The sequence below is a fragment of the Bison bison genome, unplaced genomic scaffold, assembly GCF_000754665.1.
Source record: "Bison bison bison isolate TAMUID 2011002044 unplaced genomic scaffold, Bison_UMD1.0 scf7180017864151, whole genome shotgun sequence".
NCBI lineage: Eukaryota > Metazoa > Chordata > Mammalia > Artiodactyla > Bovidae > Bison > Bison bison.
The window spans coordinates 337013-357384 of record NW_011494723.1 but is presented as its reverse complement, the minus strand read 5'-3'; the positions used below and the strand labels follow the sequence as shown (position 1 = coordinate 357384).

Here is a 20372-nt window from a genome sequence, read left to right as displayed (position 1 = left end):
CAAAGTTGGCTAGGTATCTTAATGAATGAAATTTCAAAGATATTTTCAATGCCACAGCCATAATGATTAAATTATATTTTTCAAAAAGGAAACTCACAGATCAGTACAGTGACTTAAATCTTGAGTTATACCAAGATTTGCAACCATTCAAGTCATCTGACCTTAAGTGGCTCGATGAGGGGTTCATTTGATGAGGAGCTGGGCACTTGGGGACTGCTAAACCACACCAGAGAGAAAACTGTAAAGGCACAAACTCATTTTCAGCAAGTCCCCTAGGCCAGTCAGGTAAAGAGCACTTATGATCACATATTTTATTTGCTTTTGCAAATGAGTTGCACACATGAATTTTCGAAAATGAGTCTATAGGCCCTAAGGAACTTTCAGATGGTAGCAAACAAAAACGTTAGTGTTTTTGCTCACATTGTTAATACTGGTGCTGCCTGTACAAGAGACATAATGAAAATAAACTACTACACCTAGGGAGCCTCCAGGAGAGAGATTTAACTCCTGGAAATTATGTTTTTATTTGTCCTGTGCACCCCAGGATAGGGTTTCCCACCATTTTCTTACCTTGCAGAAAGCCCTCACCACATTCTAGAGGAGTGATTTTCTTCTGTCAAAACTACCATGAAATTAAATATCAACAGCAGCAACAGCGGGTCTACCATCCACTGATACAGGGACACAGGGAAGGGGAACTCAGAGAATGCAACCCAGAAAAGAGCTAAAAGTTAAGAGCAGCCAACAATCTCAGGTCAATTTTAGGATGAAGAGACTCAGGCTAGGGTCTCCCAGAACCGCAAGTTCAAATCCCCTATATCCTGCATCTTGATCAACAGGGACCAAATGTTGCTGACTGCTGGGCCCCCACCTGCCTCTTTCAGGAGTGGATGATGGAATGCAGTCACCCTACAGCTCATAGGCCTAACAGCAGCCTCCATTTGTCCACCGTCCACTTAACTGTAATAATAACAATAATCTCATAGCACATGACATGGATTTTCTTCTGTACCACTGCCCTTATACAGTGATTAAATGACTCTTTATAGTTAAGGAGGTTAAGGCTTACAGACATAGTAATCTAGCCAAGATCAAACAGTAAGTGGCATAGCAGTGCTGGGATTCAGAAACAGTAGCTCTGGAGACCCCACTCTAAACCAACATGCCTCAGTGCAAAATCTAGTCTACCTAGCACTGAGTTTGGCCTCTGTTTCCTCGTTTGAAACTGAGGGAAGTAAGACAACCGCACAACAGAGTATGAAATGGGACATCTTTGCAAAGCTCCAGGGTCAACGCCTCATATCTAAAGGTACTCAATATAGTTGGTTCACTTCCTCCAGGTGTATAGAAATGAAAAAGATTTCATCACTTCCCTGCAGGGTTGGAAATGGGTCTGGAGATGAAAAACCACATTCTTCCTTATAAATCCATTCACCTCTCAGACAGCAGTTGTGGAAGTAATTTTAATCCTTCATGTTTGTGGAAATCATTGCAAAGTAAAAGCACTCACACCTCACTCCCCATGAAAGATGTTAGAGTCTGGTGCAGAGGTCCTCTCAGTAAGTCACCCCGGTGGCACCGCGTTCCTCTTCCCCAGCTGTGGGAGCCGTGCTATAAGCAGACAGCATTCTACTAAAGCACTGACACACACCTGAAAAGTCCACCAAGCCCCAAAAATGGGACAGAGAAAACTTTTCCAAATCCATTTTCCCTTTTGTCTTTCTTAGGAATCCTCAGGCTCCTTTCATTTCAGCCATTGAGTTGAACTTCAGGTAGAGATAAACATTTGGCACGAAAATGATTCTCCATGAAGCCTGATGTCTTTTAAATACATACAAGAGTTGTGCATTTAAAATATACTGAGAACTCTATACAGAGCATAACTTTTTAAAAACCCATGTTATTTAATTCTGTTGCTTTTGCTTTCAACTTGTGTATGATACCACCTATGTCAAATGGAAGGGGCTATGCAGATATTTTTTAAGACAACAAAAAAGAAGAAAGCATTGCCTCTTGGGCAGAAATAAAAAAAATATTTAGATTCTCCAAGACAGAGAGACTCTTGAAATCTGTAATGTGACCTTCCTCAGAAACTATTCAAGTCATCTGGGAAATGACCCCATTACAACAAATATTTGGTTTTGTTCTACTTTTCAATTTACCGCTCCATTTCAAAGAAATTAAAGCATCAACAACTGGTGTTTATGCAGGAGTCACAAAGTACCCAAACAGCCACATACATCTCAGTTTCATTCAAAAGCTGGGAAAGCAAATCAATGGAGGATAATGGAATAGGATAAAATTAGCTCAGTCAGGGAGAAAACATATTTGCCTTCTCAGGTGCCTCTTCTCAAATGGGCAGAGAGGGGAAAAAATTAAACCCGGTCCCCCATCACCATAGACTGCATAATTCATCAAGGTGGCCACCTGCCAATGAAACGGATGAGGAAAATGTTGTTAAGCAAAAAAACTTGGAAACCCCGTTAAGTTTTTTTTCTGTTAAGAAAGCATAACTTTTCTCTTTCCTTCTTGCTCCACCTTCTATTTGTTACATTTCCAATTAAGATTCGGCTATCTAAAAATAGGTAACTTGGCACTCACGAGTCCTGTTAGTAATGCAGTCCTTTAAGCTATATTCTGAAACCATGCAGGGTCCATAAATCATGGCTCTTCTCACATGAAATGAGAAATGCTAAGGTCAACTGAAATTTCTGGAAAGGTGGAGAGGTGGAGCCACCCCAGTTATTTTTCTGCAAGTTGTAATAATTGCAAATGCCTCGTAGGAACAACTCAGCATCAGTAATTCTCTAGCTCAAACATAAGCTAAATCATCAAAGCTACCTGTGAGCAGGTAAACCCCAAAATGCACAGTACTGGGTAAGAGACCGGGAAGAGCTTTTGTCTCTGATCATCATTTACAAGCCTTTGGCTGAATCCTGCTGAATCATCTAGCGAAGGGAAAACTGAGACCTCCTAAGAGGTGAGATGCTGGCTTGGAAATCCAATATGTTTATTCCAAGGAAAACCCAGTCCACAATTATGTATCTATTCAACATCTTTAGAAACATGAGTTCTATCCCTGGGTTGGGAAGATCCCCTGGAGGAGGAAATGGCAGCCCACTCCAATATTCTTACCTAGAGAATCCCATGGACAGAGGAGCCCGGTAGGCTGCAGTCCATGGGGCTGCAGAGTCAGACCCAACTGAGCCACTGAGCACAACAGCTTAGAATGCACAATGCATTGCCGAACCTTAGTCCCAGGGCGTTTCATCTTGACGACTAGGGGTATGTGGGGCTGTGGGTGGGAGGAAGGAAGGTGGTAAAAAAATGCCCGTCTCTGTTTTGATAGGAAGAGGAGCTCAAAGTAATCATAGCTCCATGTTGAATGAAAGCTTTCTCTCTCTTTCTCCCTCTGATGGCGCTGAATAGAATATTCACAAGCTCACCCAAATTGAATGAGCCTGCTGGGCTGGGTGATTGCACTTTTCAAATACGCTAGTTCCCATTTGGGGCTATTTTGTTTTAGAATATTTGTTTAGCTGTGTACTTACACTTTGAGCAAATGAATCATAAAAGGTGCAATTTTGTAAATCAAAAAAATCAAGAAATAGTCTAGTAACTAGAAAAAGCCAGAGAGGGACAAATCCCTGGCAATTGTTTTTCAAGCCTCAACCCAACCATGTTTATTTCCAGCCGTTATATATCCTCCAAGGGTCAGACTCCGAGCAGGAGGAGAGGAGCTCAGGGCCTGAGACAGAGTGAAGTCGCTGCTCGGGGCAAGGATGCGGCTCTGCCATGCCAGGGCCAGACAGATGTCCCAGGCACCCAGGAGAGACAGCATGGCCTTGCAGTCAGACAGGGCCAGCCGAAGTCCTGGCTTCATAAAGTCTGAAGTGTATTAAGTACACACAAGAACTGTGCATTTCAAACATCTGAGAATTCTGTAAAGAGAAGAATGACTTTTTAAAATGCCAAGTCCCTTACTTCTGTCACTATTATATTCAACTTATCTCAAGGGAAATGCTACAGCCACTTCCAGACCAAAAAGAAAGAGATGTGCCTTCTTGAGCAAAGAAAGACATTTAGATTCTGTAAGAGAGGCACACTTGAAAGTGGTCTTTTTCAGAAACGATTCTGGTCATCTGGGAAACAAACCTAGGATTACAAATATTTGCTTTCGTTCTACTTTTCCATTTACTACTCAGCTTCAGAGAAATTAAAGCATCAACCACGGGTGCTTATCCAGGTGATACTATCAGCTCTGTCACTCTAGTGTGTTTCCTAATGTCTCTGAGCTTCAGTTTCCTTATCTTCAAAATGAGATCGCATACCTATCTCCTTCAAAATGAGACTGCATACCTATCTCGAAGGCTCATTGAGAGTTTACTGGAAGACCATAAGCAGCATGTTTAATTAATACCATGTCCAGCAGATGGCAGGAATTTAACAAAAGGAAGCTAAAACCCCCTGTGCATTACAGCTGAGAAGTCCAGCTTTGGTGAACATTTCTATCACCATCAGTTATTCAGAAATGAATCCAACACAGCCTAGCCCCTATCTGCTCCCTCTGACCTTAGCTGAGACCCACTGGCCTGCAAAGGTATTGCAGAGAGTCAATTTTTCAGACTGAAGAAGCCAGCTGTGTGCATGAGTTACAGGACACAATAGCGTACACACACACATATAAACACACCACGCACATTTTCTTTTTAAGCTTCTTTAACCTAGTCTATTGTCGGGGCCTGAAATTCCCTAATTCAGTCGTTCTTTAAGGTACTTTGTTCATTTTAAAGCTTAACAGATGATTGCATGGAATCAAGGAACCATCAGCTACTCAGCACGTGATAATAATAATCATATCTATCATAGAATCAACCCCAGCTTGTACCAGTCAGCATCTGAGCCCTGAAGCACTGACAATCCTCCCAAACATACAAGGTGGACACTGCGCCCATTTTAAGACACGGGCACTGAGACTAGGGCAGCGCTCATGGCCACAGAGCTTGTAAGTGATGGAACAGGAATTCAAACCCAGTTCTGTTTAGCTCCAAAGCCTATAGGTTCTGTCAGATGTTCCGCCACACCATGCTACCTCTGCTCTCACAACAACTAGTTCTGCAGATAATGCATTCACACTCACTGTGCCACAGTAGTTGGGGAGGGTCGTAAAGAAATAAAGTTAAACACTAGTTAAATGTGTTTGGTAGCCAGCCTCCAAGACAGTAGCCAGTGAACCCCAGCTCCTGGCATCGTGACTCTGTAGTCCCCTCTCACAGTGTATCAAAGTTGGGCTCTGAAGCCAACAGAATGCATTAGGAGTACTGGTGAGCCACTTCTGAGGCTGAGTTTTTAAAAGCATGGTAGATTCTGCCTTGTTCTCCTTTGGAAACTTGACTTGGACAAAGCCAGCTACCATATCCAGAGGACTCTCAGGCAGTGCGTTGAAGAGGCCCATGTTGCAAGAAACTGTGGCCTCCGGCCAACAGCCATGTGAGTGACCATACTGGGAGCAAGGCCTCTCAGCCCCAGTCCAGCCTTCAGGTGACTGCCTCCCTGATCAACTACAGCATCATGAGACATCCTAATCCAGATCCACCCAACCGAGCTGCTCTTAACCCCTGTTCCTCAGAAACTTCGTCAGATAATAACTTTGCTGTTTAAAGCTGCCCAAGTTGGGGGTTGTTACTCAGCAATGAATAAAACAGTATAAAAATCTGACAAAAGTCAGGGCTTGAAGAAAGTGTTGGCCAAGGGGAATGACGAACGGTGTTCACCAAAGTGTAATAAAAATATTTAGGTCATGAGGGCAGACGAAAGGGAGAGATGAACTGAAGTGAGAAAAGTACTGTAACGATATCAGCAAATACTTACATCGCAGTTCCTGTGCAACACTCAGAGTGCTGCTGACGTATTAGCTCATTTCATCCTTACAGCAACCCCACAGAGCAGAGGTTGAGTTATCTCCATTTCACAGATACAGAAACTGAGGCCCAGAAAACAAACAGTTTGCAGGGGTCACTCAGCTGGTAAGTGGCAAAGCTGGAATTCGCCCAGACAGTCCAGCTCCAATTCCTACACTCTTAGCCGACCCACACACTGCCTCTCAGATCAACAGAGAAACCGAAGAAAGCAACCAAGGCCCTGCCAGGGGGTCAGGGGTCGAAGCGAGCCCCAGAGCTTTCTGGTCTAGACTCTTTCACTGTTGTTTGATAAAGGTAATAGTAAAGTTCAAAGTACAGCAATGCTCCATTGATTTCATTCAATCTTTGAAACACTCCTGGGGGAGAGATGGAAGAAATACTATCATCTCCATTTTACAGGTGAGAAAACGGAGGCTGAGTGATGTTAGGGAATCACTGGTACTCCTGTATTTAAAATCAGAGTTTTCTTGGCAAATTATGGAATTTTCAACTTTAAGCAAATTCTGATATGTTGAAACTCTCTTGTTTACCTTATCTACTGACATTTGCATTTGCTTGTTTACATTTCAGTTTCCATGGACTTAAAAAAGAGAAAAGAAAATCAAAGAGGAAACAGCCCCACAAGAAAAACATGAGATTCATCAGTTCAGTTCAGTTCAGTCGCTCAGTCGTGTCCAACTCTTTGCGACCCCATGAATCGCAGCACGCCAGGCCTCCCTGTCCATCACCAACTCCCGGAGTTCACTCAGACTCACGTCCATCGAGTCAGTGATGCCATCTAGCCATCTCATCCTCTGTTGTCCCCTTCTCCTCCTGCCCCCAATCCCTCCCAATGAGTCAACTCTTTGCATGAGGTGGCCAAAGCACTGGAGTTTCAGCTTTAGCATCATTCCCTCCAATGAACACCCAGGACTGATCTCCTTTAGGATGAACTGGTTGGATCTCCTTGCAGTCCAAGGGACTCTCGAGTCTTCTCCAACACCACAGTTCAAAAGCATCAATTCTTTAGCGCTCAGCTTTCTTCACAGTCCAACTTTCACATCCATACATGGCCACTGGAAAAATAGCCTTGACTAGATGGACCTTTGTTGGCAAAATAATGTCTCTGCTTTTGAATATGCCATCTAGATTTGTCATAACTTTCCTTCCAAGGAGTAAGCATCTTTTAATTTCGTGGCTGCAATCACCATCTACAGTGATTTTGGAGCCCAAAAAAATCATATACCTCCTCAATTTCAACCAGAAGAAAGTACATTCGCAACAAAGCACAATCACAGTCATATTAAATTAAAGCAAACAGGAGTGGCATGATTAAAGTCAGAGCTCAGGGCCTCTTTTCCAAGAGAATAAGATGGATTGAAAAAAGTACAGCTCCCCCCCACCAAAATTATAATTAAATATACATGCCTATTGTTGAGGAATAATCATTACAATAGCTCCCAAAGAAAGATGTGTTTATATCTAGTCAATTAAATATGTATATTACTGACTTCTCTTCCCCACAATGTAACAGTCGTGAAGCCTACAGACATGTGGCAGCTAAACACCAGCGCTAAATACAAAGGTGCCACTGACACAGAACTGAAGAGTTTCAGACCTGACAGCCCTAGCACCACAGTCAAAATTTTCTCTTCCTCCACATACCATCTGCCACCCCACCGCCATGCACTTCCATTTCCTCTGAAGTACATGTCCGTGTACCTGTCACATTATCTAAGCAGGAGGCTTCTTTTTCTGTTTATGCCAGGATTTCTTTTATTTGGGTGGAGGAGATCAGGGTTTGGGGGACAGGGTGTCTCACAGATGATTTCAGAAACAGTGTATTCCTTCCCCATCCACCGCCTTCCATCTCAGGTTGGCTATGGAGAGTGATATTTGCACTGATGAAGGCTTCCTCTGCTGTTACTGGCCAGGCAATCAGGCCTTCCAGAGCCTCGCAGCCCACCATTCAGGCATGTCTGCAGCAGCCACAGGCCTCCGGGTAATCAGTCCTGTTTCCCGGCAGCTCTGCCAATCAGAAACCCCCTGAGTGGCCCCTATGCGCAGCTCTCAGCATGCCGCGCGGCCACACTCCCTTTCCGCTTTATGTCTCATGGCAACACAGACTTTGAGCCTGCTGTTTTTCCATCATCGAGTGGAATTTTTTCATTTCTCTTTGCTTGTGTTGATTCTTTCCCCCTGCTTTATCCTTTCAGGACTATCATAGAAAATATGGTATTCAACACGGATTCCCCAGAGGGCTTCTTGGCTGTGGCTTCAATATACCTTATTCTGTATTTCGCTTCTTCTCCTTCTCTTCATCTTTTGACACCTCAGACTCCATCCTGCCAATTGCTACGACACCACTAAAATATCTGTGCTCCATCTCCATCTATATTTCTGACCTTCTCAGTGTCTATAAAGCCTGAACGAACTATCGACAGGGAACGGAATTATTTTCCCCATGTTCAAATAGTCCCTAATTTTATTATTACCAAACTATATTTGCAGAAACCTCACTTGCTGAATTTTTTTCAGGACCACCCCAATTTCAAATAATCTGGCTCCTCAGGCCAGTGGTTCCAAGCTTCAGTTTGGAAAAATGCAGTCACAGCATGCTTCCAGAAGCCACTCAAGTGAACTTAAGTAATTACTGTATTAACATCTTTCCCCTTTGCTCACTTGGAAAGCCGATAGCACTAGAAAATACATATTGCAATTAGAAATTGCATCTTTTTTTTCTGTTAAACCAAAAGGAAACCTTCCTTACCGCATGGCACACTGGAGACCATGGCTCAGGCCCACTTGGGATTTGTAAGAACTTGTACCCCAACCCACCAGCACCATCATATGAGCTTGCACACATGCACACACATGCGTAACAGCTAGCCCATATCCATCCTCAAAGTCAGAGAAGCCACAGTGATGACGACATGAAGGGCATTAAGGAACCATCCTTTTCTCTCCACTTCCCTCAAGTCCTAGGCTTGTGTTTCCCACCACTCCCGGCAGGCACTCCCCTCACACCATCCACTTACAAGAAGCACCCGAGGCAACGGGTGATCTTTCTCAGCATCTTGGCAGCTTCCCACACTTCCCAAATGGGAATGTGACTGTTTTCTATGAAATTTCTCCATAAAGAGGGAGGCTGTTCAGCATGAAGAGTTATCAGTCTAGGAGCAGCCTTTTAAATGAGAAACTGGAGAGATTTTCTTTCAAGCATTACTTCTCAGGATGTTCAAACTATAGTATTTCCTAAGATGGTGCATAAATGGTGCTATTAAGATGGCTAAAGAATGAGCCAGTAGATCAATGGAAGCAGAAGCCAGCCTGAGGAAAGGGAGGGGGTGGATGTAAGAGCAGTAACTGACACCAATGATCACAAACTGCGAGCCACCTTCATGCTCAGCACAGCATACACACTCTCTCGTAGCCCTGACAGCCCCGGGATGGGCCCTCCTGTCAGACACACTTCCCAGAAGGAGGGCCTGAGGCGCTTACCAGCTAGGGAGCAGGGAGGCTAGAACTCCAACTCCGCCTTGTCTGACTCCAAAACTCCAGCTTTGAACCATTTTCTTATTCTTTATGGTCAGCACTGTCCAGGGGGAGAGGGTTACAAGGCCCCTGGATTCCAAACTCTCTTATCCAAACACCCTTTGCTTTGACGCTGTATCCACTGACTAGTGTAATCTGACCTCCCTGGCATCAGGACTGCAGAAGAATGGTTTCTGTCTAGGTAGGTAATGATGAAGAGGCAGTGCCCTGCCTATCTCAGCCTCCTGCACGTTCGGTTACTAGGAGTCAGTCCCCTCCAAATGGGAACCAGATCCTGGACTGCTCCACCTGCATGCAGCCCGTCCAACCTCCAGTCTTTACTTTCATTTTCTGGAGACACCAGGCCTCAATTTCACGCTTTAGCTAATGGAAAACGGCAACTGCAAGCTCTTGTTAACACTTTGAGGGCCTCACTCTTCATCATTATAACTATATGCTTTTTTCCACTCCTCTCCAGACAAATATGCTTTCTTTAAGACCATAAAACTCCCCATTATCAGTGCTCCTTGAAACGGGTGGACTCACGTATACCAGTTTCTACTAGTGTCACTACATTATAAGCCTGTCTTGGTCCACTTTCTGGGGTCCACAAGAAGAAATAACTAATATTTGAGGTAGTCCCTTGATCGTAACTACAGGCTTCCTTGGTGGCTCAGTGGTAAAGAATCCACCGGTCAATGCAGGAGATGCAGCAACAGCTGTGGGTTGAGAACACGCCCTGGAGAAGGAAATGGTAACCCACTCCAGAGACAGAGGAGCCTGGTGGGCTACAGTCCATAGGGTCACAAAGAGTCAGACATGACTCAGTACGCACACACGCACTTGATCCCTATGCTGACAAAATCCTTTATATATATACATATATACACACACACACATACAATTGTTCTTATATATATAATACATTCCATAGAGCATCTGTGTATTAAATACATTTTTGTCTATCTGTTTTATCTAAAGAAAAAGGCTCTGCCAAGAACTGAGCTTTTACCATGTCCTGGGCAGCTCGTGCCCAAAGGCCTGTCCTGCCTACCCTCTGTCTATGCAGACATGACCAGATTTCACAGGGAGGGTCTGTGAATCAAGGGGACCAATATTAAGGTCATGGCCATCTACCAGGGCCTGATGTGAAAAGGTGCATATTGCCCATCAGAGTCTTCACTGGGCAATCTGACTGGGGGCCCTGGGGGATGGAACTAACAGCGATGGTGCTGAGGATGCAAGGGCGTGAGGTCAGGCCCGGGCCAGCGCAAGCCGTGAGCACGCTGCTGCTGCAAGGGGACAAAAAGGCACCATTGTCTAAAGAGGCTCAAGAAACTGCTTGGAACAGAAGAGTCAGGATGAGAGGAGACACACACGGAAAAGCGTGCCGAAGAGTCCCCGTTTTTCATGCTTATAAGAAAGAGTGAGGGGTGCCTTGGGAGGAGGGAGGGAAGAGCATCCAAAGCATCAGAGGAGCTTAGAAACGAGCACAGGACCGCCAGCCAGAGGTGTGGGGGGATCCGCTCACTTTGCTCTAAGGACCTGTGTGTCAGATTCCTTTAAATAAAAAAAGGAAACACGGGTACCCTCTAGAACACACGTAATGTCCCGAATTCTCACCAAGGACAAACCTGCCCCACACAACAGTCAAGCCTCTCACCAGCCTCAAGGAGAGGAAGAAAGACACTTCCCTACCAGGTATGGATTTACAGTGTGTTCTGTTCACAAGATTCACGTAGCTGATCGAACACCAAAGGAAAGCAGCGACAGCGCGGTGATGGTCTGTGCGTGATTTTTCTTAGTGTGAGCAGAAGAAACAGAGGCCTGACGTCCGCTCCATCTTTCCAGGTGTGGCCTGCGGCCACCACCACTCACTGTTGCCAGTCACAAACCTCCTGCCACTGCCACCTGGCCCAGTCCCAAGGCTCTCCGGTTTCACCTCAAGCATAATCCCCGACTGGGGATCAAACTCTTCCAGTTTAGGGACTTCCCTGGTGCTCCAGTGACTAAGACTCTGTGATCCCACGGCAGAGAGCCTGGGTTTGATCCCTAGTCAGGGAAGTAGATCCCACATGCCACAACTAAAGATCCCCGGTCCACACACCGCTGCGAAGACGGAAGGTCCCGAGCGCCACAACTAGGACTTCACGCAGCCAAATAATAAATAACTAAAAAAAAACAAAAACGCTCCAGGTTATAGGAAGTTTCCTTTTCCTATAAAACAACCACATCTCTTCTGTGATGGCTGCTTACATGAGCCTTTTCGTCATTCTTGTGGGATCCTCTACTTTCACTGGGGAAGCTGGACGTGGAAGGGAGTTACTAAAAAGTCAAGTCAAAAGTAAAATTAAAACACATTTCCCAGGCCCTGCAGAGTGTACAGAAATGGCTCCTTGCCTTAGTTGAGCTCTGAGTACCATGGTGAAAATGTAGCACTCGGCATTTGGCCCACAGCACGCATTATTTTGCAATTATACCCACATGTCAAATATCCGTGTTGGCATTTAAAGCCTACAGAGTTGGTTAGTGTATAAAATGGTTGATGTCCGCTTTCTGCAAAAGTTAAAAGGGACGGGAAGACAGATCTGTTTAACCCAGCATGTGCTCTACCTAACCCGCCAGCAACAAGTCACAGGAAAGAGTCACACAGGTACTTACTATTTGTAACCCATGGCCACATCCACAAAATACTTCCTTCTCTGTCGATAGACATTGTCTTTAAAACCCTTAAACAGAAAAGAGATGAAGTCATTTAACAGACTGCCAAAAAAGTTAGTTGCAGAAGGCCTAAAAGAAAATTGCTGTGATGTTTATTGAGTGTCCAATTCAAACGTAATTTTCCCCCTTGGATGACCACCTTGATGACAGAGCAGAAGCAAACTGTACTTACAGTAAAACTTCATTAAATTTGGGCTATCCTAATTTGGGATGCGTGGGAATTCAGACTAAAGTTAACCTCGCTGTAAGTAAGCAGTATGGCTTAGTTAAGCAAATTGATATTGTGAACAATATCCTTTGGTTTTTAAGTATCATTTACATGTAACTGATCTTAATTACAAATTAATCTTATCTGTTCAATAAAACAGATCCCTTTAACATGGCTATTCAGTGAGTTAACCTAAATTTAATTGCCTTGTGCAAATAACCAGTAAATGTTCATGCATTAAAATTCTATCACTCAGAATAATCATCAAAATCCCAAATTAGGATGAATTAAAGAGGTTTTGCTGTATGTTATGAGTATAGCCACATAATGCAAAATCGATTACAAGGGATCCAGACACAGGATAGCAAGCTAGCTCCATTTCCCTCTGAGTTCCTATAATTCTGACTAGTTTTCAGCCAAGTTCAAGATTTTACCCATCATCACGCTCTTGGGAAATTAACCATCCTGTCTGTCATTCTCCTATCAAGTGGAATCCTTCTAAGAGGACTTCCTGGTTTACTCAAGAGTCTCTCTTGTCAACAGACTTTCAATTTCCCTTTCTTTCAGGTACCTTCAGACAATCTTCCCAGGGGTGTTTCTTCAAACAGCTGGAAGCCCAGATGGTATGGTTTCAATTTAACTTCTTACCTCTGCAACCCCTGGAGCCCTGAAGGAAACCCAAGACAGGAGGGCCACTCTGGGCAAGAAGGTAGGGCGAGAAGACAGGCTGCCGGGACCACGGCTCTGGGAGGAGAACCGGGACAGGCCCACAAAGGCCTGAGCCGCCTCTGCCCAGTCAGCATCCACTCAGACACGTTTAAGGGGAAACTTAGCTCATTTTGCTCTCTCTTCCGGCTGAAGGAGAACTGGCTTTGAGGTCAGAAATCTTCACAGGACTGAATGCCGAACAGAAACAAAGAATGTCCACTGCCAAGAGCCTTTCTCTCAGCAATGACAAAAGGTCAGCAACAGAGGGAGACAGTGAGTGCCCTGAGGTCACCCGAAGGCCCTGCAGAAGGGAAGTGCACCCACCCTCAAGGCTAGCACTCTCTTTTTCGCTATGAATTGGGGGTCTTTAAACTGGAGTTCAAAAGCAGGCTGACAGAGCCTTCAATGTCTATATACAAAATCTGTGATTACAGTTACAAAATTTGTGACCACCTTTACAAATGGGTCTGCGACCTAAGAAAAAGGTCTTATGCCACAGAGGTAGAAAGTGCTAGAAAGTGCGGATTTAAACACTCACTAGTCACACCCAGGAACCTGGGATGGTAAAACTGAAGAATTCCAAGCACCCTTAACACTCAAAGAGAAAGCAGGCCGCGACGAAAGGAAAAGAGTTATGTGAAAATCTGAGCATCTGTTCCCTGATTCCTGCCAAACCAGACACCATGGTAACAGCACCGTAATCTGCTGGGCTTCCCAAAGAATCTTGACTATCTCCTTGGCAAACACCTGCACCTTTTCCAGGCACACAAGAGAGTGATTTACTCATCATGGCTCATCAGCCTAGCATGGTGGTAATTACACAAGTGTTATGGGCGAACCAGAAATTTCAGCACTGAAACGTGCACAGACTGGCAAACTAGAACAGAGATGCTAGCTACACTAGCGATTACAGAGACACAGAATTCCTTGGCCATCCATTGTAAATTGATGCCAGGGATAAGGTTACCAGATAAAATATAAGACACTCAGGCAGTATTTGGGACATTACTTATACTAAAAAAATGTTATTGTTTATGTGAAATGAAAATGTAACTGGGCATCCTATACTTATATTTGCTAAATCTGGCAGCACAAGCACTTAGAGAGTATCTGCTAGACATGACCCTTCCTCTCTCAATTTAAATCAAGGGGAACTTAAGACCCAACCAGCACCCAAAAGTGCTCAGCTGAATGTACACTGGCAAGCATAGCTATCCCAAATCGGTCAACCCTGGCAGAACACTGGAATCATTTGCCAAGGCTTAAATAATACTCCAAACCTGGACACACTCCCAGAGGTTTTGATGTAAGCACACTGAGATGAGATGCTGGCATTAGTATATTTTTCTAATTTCCCAGAGATTATCTAAATGGAAAGCTAGGGCCGAGAATCACCGAGTTAGGGCACAAGTTCTCAAACTTTAGAGCTCATTGGACTCTCTGGTAAATCCATTTAAAGGCAGATTCCAGGGTTCATCCCTGGAAGATCTGATTCAGTAGGCTTCAGATGAGCCCCTCAGGTACTGCATGTTTAATGAGAGCCTTATGTAGGGAACCTTGAATCCCACTTTGAAAGACCCTCGCAGTCTGCTGCTGCTGCTAAGTCGCTTCAGTCGTGTCCGACTCTGTGCGACCCCATAGACGGCAGCCCACCAGGCTTCCCGTCCCTGGGATTCTCCAGGCAAGAACACTGGAGTGGGTTGCCATTTCCTTTTCCAATGCATGAAAGTGAAAAGTGAAAGTGAAGTCGCTCAGTCATGTCCAACTTAGCGACCCCATGGACTGCAGCCCACCAGGTTCCTCCATCCATGGGGTTTTCCAGGCAAGAGTACTGGAGTGGGGTGCCATTGCTATTCAAAGGGTGGTCCCCAGACCTCCAATGTACTCCTCAACTGGGAGCTCCCTAGAAAGGCAGAATCTCAGGACCTCCACCTGCATTTTGAAAAGATCTACGTGATTTGTATGTCCTTTAATGTTTGAGATGGACTCACCTACATATTTAACCCTTTCTTGAGAACCTCAGCAGCATGACTCATATTCCAAGCCCCTTGTGAGCCATCTCAGCACAAGAACGTGATCCTAACATAATAATCCCTGCCTTGGGACTGAAATTATTCCCAGGCACAAAAATTCCTTAGAAACTTTTATGTATCTTCATCAAATAATAATTTTAAAAACACCAACTTAGCAATATTAAACTTTGCATAATGAAAATTTGGTGTGCTTATGTAAAAGAAATATATGTGGTAAAAAATGATGAGTCAGGTAGGAGATTGCTAAGTACCTGCAATTATCTCAAGTGGCTGCATAGAAAATAAGAGAAGGTATCATAAGACGGGAGCAATTAGGAATGATGGAACAAAATTAAGCATATAACAATTTATGCTGGGTATTAGAATATATTTTTTCACAGCAAGGTCAGTGGTTCCTGTGGTTGTTCTGACCCCCTTTCTCTAGCTTGAGAAATTTCCAAACTAGACTAAGGGGAGCATTTGGAAATGAGAGGTTAGCAAAAAAAACCCTTTACTGTCCAGGCATTGATCTGCATGATTTACTACAGCATTTCTTTCCCAGAATTAAGCATTTACTCTTGCCAAAATGCTTTCCAGTTGTTTTATTAACTAGGCCTTTCAAACACCCCTTTGAGCTCAATAAGCATTTTATGTCCGCTTTTTATGTAAAGAATTTGAGTTGCAGAAGTAGAGGGACTTGCCCAAGGTCATCCTGCAAATTAACAGCTGGTGTCTGAGCCGTCCTGTTACTGCTAAGATCTTAAATCAGGCTTCTGTGCTAATTCTGACGCCTCTGAGGTGGAGAAGGGGAAGATAAACAAATGGATGATTATTAAAGATACTTTTGAGTATTTCTCTAAAGTTCAGGAGCCTTTCATGTGAACTACTGAGAATTATTCTGAATTTTTAAGCTATACTGGCAAATGTAACAATGTGTCTGAGCGAACTCAGTTTTTTGAATCATGGAATTGAATTAGGCTTGTCTGACCACTAAATGGCATGCTACGAATTGGTTTGAGTTTGTATTTTATGCCAAAAGACTGGTTTGACTGAAAAGCTCTCTCTTGCTGAAGTTGTCCTGGTTTAGCAGTGGTTCTCACACTTGCGTGTGGGCTTAGTGAGACAAGCTCCCAGGTGATACCGAGGCAGCTGGTCCCAGGACCACACTTAGAGAACCACTGTGCAGTCTGTCAGATTTCCAGACTTCCTCCATTTAAATAAAATGGATATCTGAAAACCATTACCCTCAGTCCACAAAAGGCTCCTATAAGCATGACCAATCTGCTCGGGTTTCACCCTTTAACCCACCACTTTTAGACACAGGGCACTGGGGGAAAATTCTTTGTAACGAAGGAGTATATTGCTTGCTTCTCCCAGGCTACTAACTGTACTTCATTCTGACCATAAAGAAGTTTCAGGCCTCTTGCGTTAAATAAAAACTGATGTTAAGGGGAAGAGAGGGAATAATGGGAAATGCTTACTACATATCATATTTCTTTAAAGGTGGTCATTTTTACAGCTGTAGAGCTGAGATGGCGGTAAATAGATTCAGGAAGGAGAGATGCGTCTTCCATTATGGTGTGATTCTATCACCCTCTGCCTTTCCATTGAGACTGAAGTCCACCACATTGCTCTGCTCCTAACTACTTCCCGTCAAGGAAAATAACAAGGAGAATTTTACTCTCTCACTGAGCCCCATAACACCAAGTCCTCCCTAGTTTCCCAAAGAGGCGACCAAGTTCACTTCCTCCTTTCTTCCCAGGGCCACCATCTGCAAGTATATTTCAGGCTGTCTAATTCTACAGAAATGCTCTCCAAGGTTTATACTCTCCTCCTCTTTTATCCAACCCCTTTAAAAATAAAAGCAAGGTGGAACTACCATCCTTCTAACCTGCTTCCAGCCAACGAATACGTATAGAGAAGCTTTATCATTTAAGAGCCTGCTCTCAGTTACAGGGAATAAATAATAAACTGCTCTATGATAAAGCATCATGGCACTGCCATATGCTGGAAGAGCACATGCAGGATGGATTTGACTGGGCACTTACTGGGTGGTCGGCATCCAGCTCCGAACCATACATGAGAACTCGATGAGAACACCTGTCTAACTCCGAGATCTTCCGGGGAAACCAGGGCACGTCCTCCAACTCTGTTGGAAACACAGTGCAGGTTCAAAAATATTAGCTTTCCCCTTTGCAACACATGTCAGCTTGCAAAATCACCCAACAGACAAAAACTGGCCTTGCCTTCTTCCTCCGTCCAAATGTTCTCAGGCGGATTCAGCGTCACGATCGTGGTTTGAAATTTCAGTGACTGAATGAGCTCATTGAATTCCGTTTTGCCACACTCACAGTCCACAAAGATTTCAACTTCCGAACTTCGCCGCCGGGATTTCCGGGACTCAATATGAATCATGTTGACATGCTTTTCCTGTGAAAGTATAAACAACATATCTAAATCACCTTCAGGGCACAACAAAAGACATGCCATGGACTGTCCTTGTTTAACATGTAAGCAGAAAGGTGCCAAGTGCCCACAAAAGAGGAAAAGACAATTATCTCCCTGTTTGGTTGACTAAAACATGGAAATGTTTTCCAGCCATTGTCTCTATGAATAAGAACAGTAACTGTGCATAGGTTTTCCTGTCTCTTTTTCAACAAGAGGGCCCCATAAAATGTATAATAATTATGAAGATTATCATTTTCTAGAGGAGTCCACATCCCAATGGTGGTGTGCATGCTTATTTGGGGGGAAAAATTAGTTTATCATTCTGTTATATATCATATTGTCAGATTGATTGATTTTTTTATATTTATTTTCCCAAAAAACTTATAACTCAAACTCTTGATTTTATAGTAATAAAACATTTCCTTCTGAAATAAAACTTAAGATAATTGTAGAAGAAATAATTAATAGTATGAACAGCAGGCAAATAAGGCAGAAACGGGGAAGGTGACATGAAAATGACTGAAATTTGGGAAACACTGACCGAAGAGTGGCCCACAATTTAGGGGGGTGGGGTGGGGGAAGGAAGCAAGAAAAGTAGCTAAGGAAGGATCTCTGTAGGCAAGAAGATAAAAGAAGACTCCCTAACGGAACCACTTAGGAACTATTCTCTTTCAGCAACCTCCAGGCTAACTAACTTCATCCAAGAATGTGTTGCTGCCAACTATCATGATGAATTTCATGAGTAAAAGCTCCTTACAATAAGATGTTCAAAGCAGGGCCGCAATTTCACACTTAAGTCTCCGGTTTAAACTTCCCCAGTGATTTAGTGTTTCTTTGTCCTCAGTTAACTGAAGACTAAGTTCTCTCCATCCTAACCACCCCCAGACAAGCAGATACCTCCCCAATAGTCCACTAGCCTCTGATTATCAGCATAACTCCTAGTACAGTCTGGGAGGCCTCAGACCTTTCAGCACAGCAGCAGGATAGGCAATTTCCAGTGCCAGACCAGGATGAAATCACAGCATCCTTCTCTGTATAAAGAAACTCATCCTGTGACCAGGCCACTAATTGCTCTACTTATGTTTTTAATAAGTTTTGCAATAATGCCATATTTTCTAAATTGGGAGGTAATAAAGGTAAGATTAACATGAGGTTCAAAGTTTAAGCGTCTTCACACAACTGGGTCACTGCGTGGACTTTGGTTGAAGCAGAGTGGATATTTTTAGACAAGAAAACTGGGGTGCAGATGGGTTAAGTGATGTAACTAAGACCCCAGCACCAGCTGATGGCCAAGTGAAAACCCAGAGCTGACGACTGTGTCTCCTAGGGTTTTTCCACTGCACCCAGCTTGGAATTGAATTGGCCTGCCATTGGGCACTGTATGGAGACAGCACTGGACGATATCATTATGTGTAAAATATTTCCCCAAACTTCCATTACCACTGTTTATTGTACCTGATCCCTTCTTCAAGGTCAGAAGAGAACAAGGAAATATTTTCCAAATCAGGCTGCTAATTTCCCCTCTATGGTCATCAAAGAGGCATCACAATAATGCCTAATGTCTGCACACTTTACAAAGCACTTACACTCCTGTTATTTCAGCACAACAACCTTGTTAGGTAGGAATTATTACTGCTATTTTACAAATGAAGCTACTGAATCTAGGAAGCAGCTAGGGATTAGCTGAGCCAAGAGAACACAGGTCTGAAACCTCTGCCCGCAATTCAGTCTCTCCATGGCGCCAGCAGCCCAAGGCACCAAATGGTGCTAGCCCCCGTTATAGCTCTAACTATGGCCAGTGCCCCCAAACAAAACCCACTGGTAAAAGAGGCATGTCCTGAAGGAGAGGGAAGCCATCAGGTGTACCCAGGCAAGAAGTCAAGAGTTTTTCTGGCTTTTTATAACCTTCCCCTCAACCACAATCTTTCTTGAGGTTTCAACCCACCCACTTGGATGACTGTGTTTCTACAAGAGAAAGCTAGCCGGAGCTTCCAGGCTTCCCAGGTGGCGCTAGTGGTAAAGAATCTGCCTGCCAATGCAGGAGATGTAAGAGAAGTGTGTTCAATCCCTGGGTTGGGAGGATTCCCCTGGAGAAGGGCATAGCAACCGACTCCAGTATTCTTGCATGGAGAATCCCATGGACAGAGGAGCCTGGTGGGCTACAGTCCATAGGGTTGCAAAGAGTTGGACACAACTGAGGCGACTTAGCACACACACAGTCCTAGGTCCTATATAAGGAGAATGACTCATCTTTACAAAAGACATGTTAGGTTCTTGAAACAGTGAGGCTTAGGGGAATAACAAGTGCTTATACCTTGCTTATTTAACTTCTATGCAGAGTACATCATGAGAAACGCTGGGCTGGAAGAAGCACAAGCTGGAATCAAGATGGCCAGGAGAAATATCAATAACCTCAGATAAACAGATGACACCACCCTTATGGCAGAAAGTGAAGAGGAACTCAAAAGCCTCTTGATGAAAGTGAAAGTGGAGAGTGAAAAAGTTGGCTTAAAGCTCAACATTCAGAAAATGAAGATCATGGCATCTGGTCCCATCACTTCACGGGAAATAGATGGGGAAACAGTGGAAACAGTGTCAGACTTTATTTATCTGGGCTCCAAAATCACTGCAGATGGTGACTGCAGCCATGAAATTAAAAGACGCTTACTCCTTGGAAGGAAAGTTATGACCAACCTAGATAGTGTATTGAAAAGCAGAGACATTACTTTGCCAACAAAGGTCCGTCTAGTCAAGGCTATGGTTTTTCCTGTGGTCATGTATGGATGTGAAAGTTGGACTGTGAAGAAAGCTGAGTGCCAAAGAATTGATGCTTTTGAACTG

The 20372-nt window shown here is 43.9% G+C and overlaps 1 protein-coding gene across 1 annotated transcript in view; it reads right to left on the bottom strand.

Annotated features, from left to right (window-relative positions):
• The window catches only part of TPH2 (tryptophan hydroxylase 2), a 102286-nt gene that overhangs the window by 77958 nt on the left and 3956 nt on the right, over positions 1-20372 (bottom strand). Inside the window, exons 3-5 of the mRNA XM_010840943.1 lie at positions 17330-17513; positions 17132-17232; positions 12096-12163 (exon numbers count right to left, since the gene is read on the bottom strand). Of these exons, the coding sequence (XP_010839245.1) occupies positions 12096-12163; positions 17132-17232; positions 17330-17513 (353 nt within the window). The remainder of the gene's footprint in view (positions 1-12095; positions 12164-17131; positions 17233-17329; positions 17514-20372) is intronic.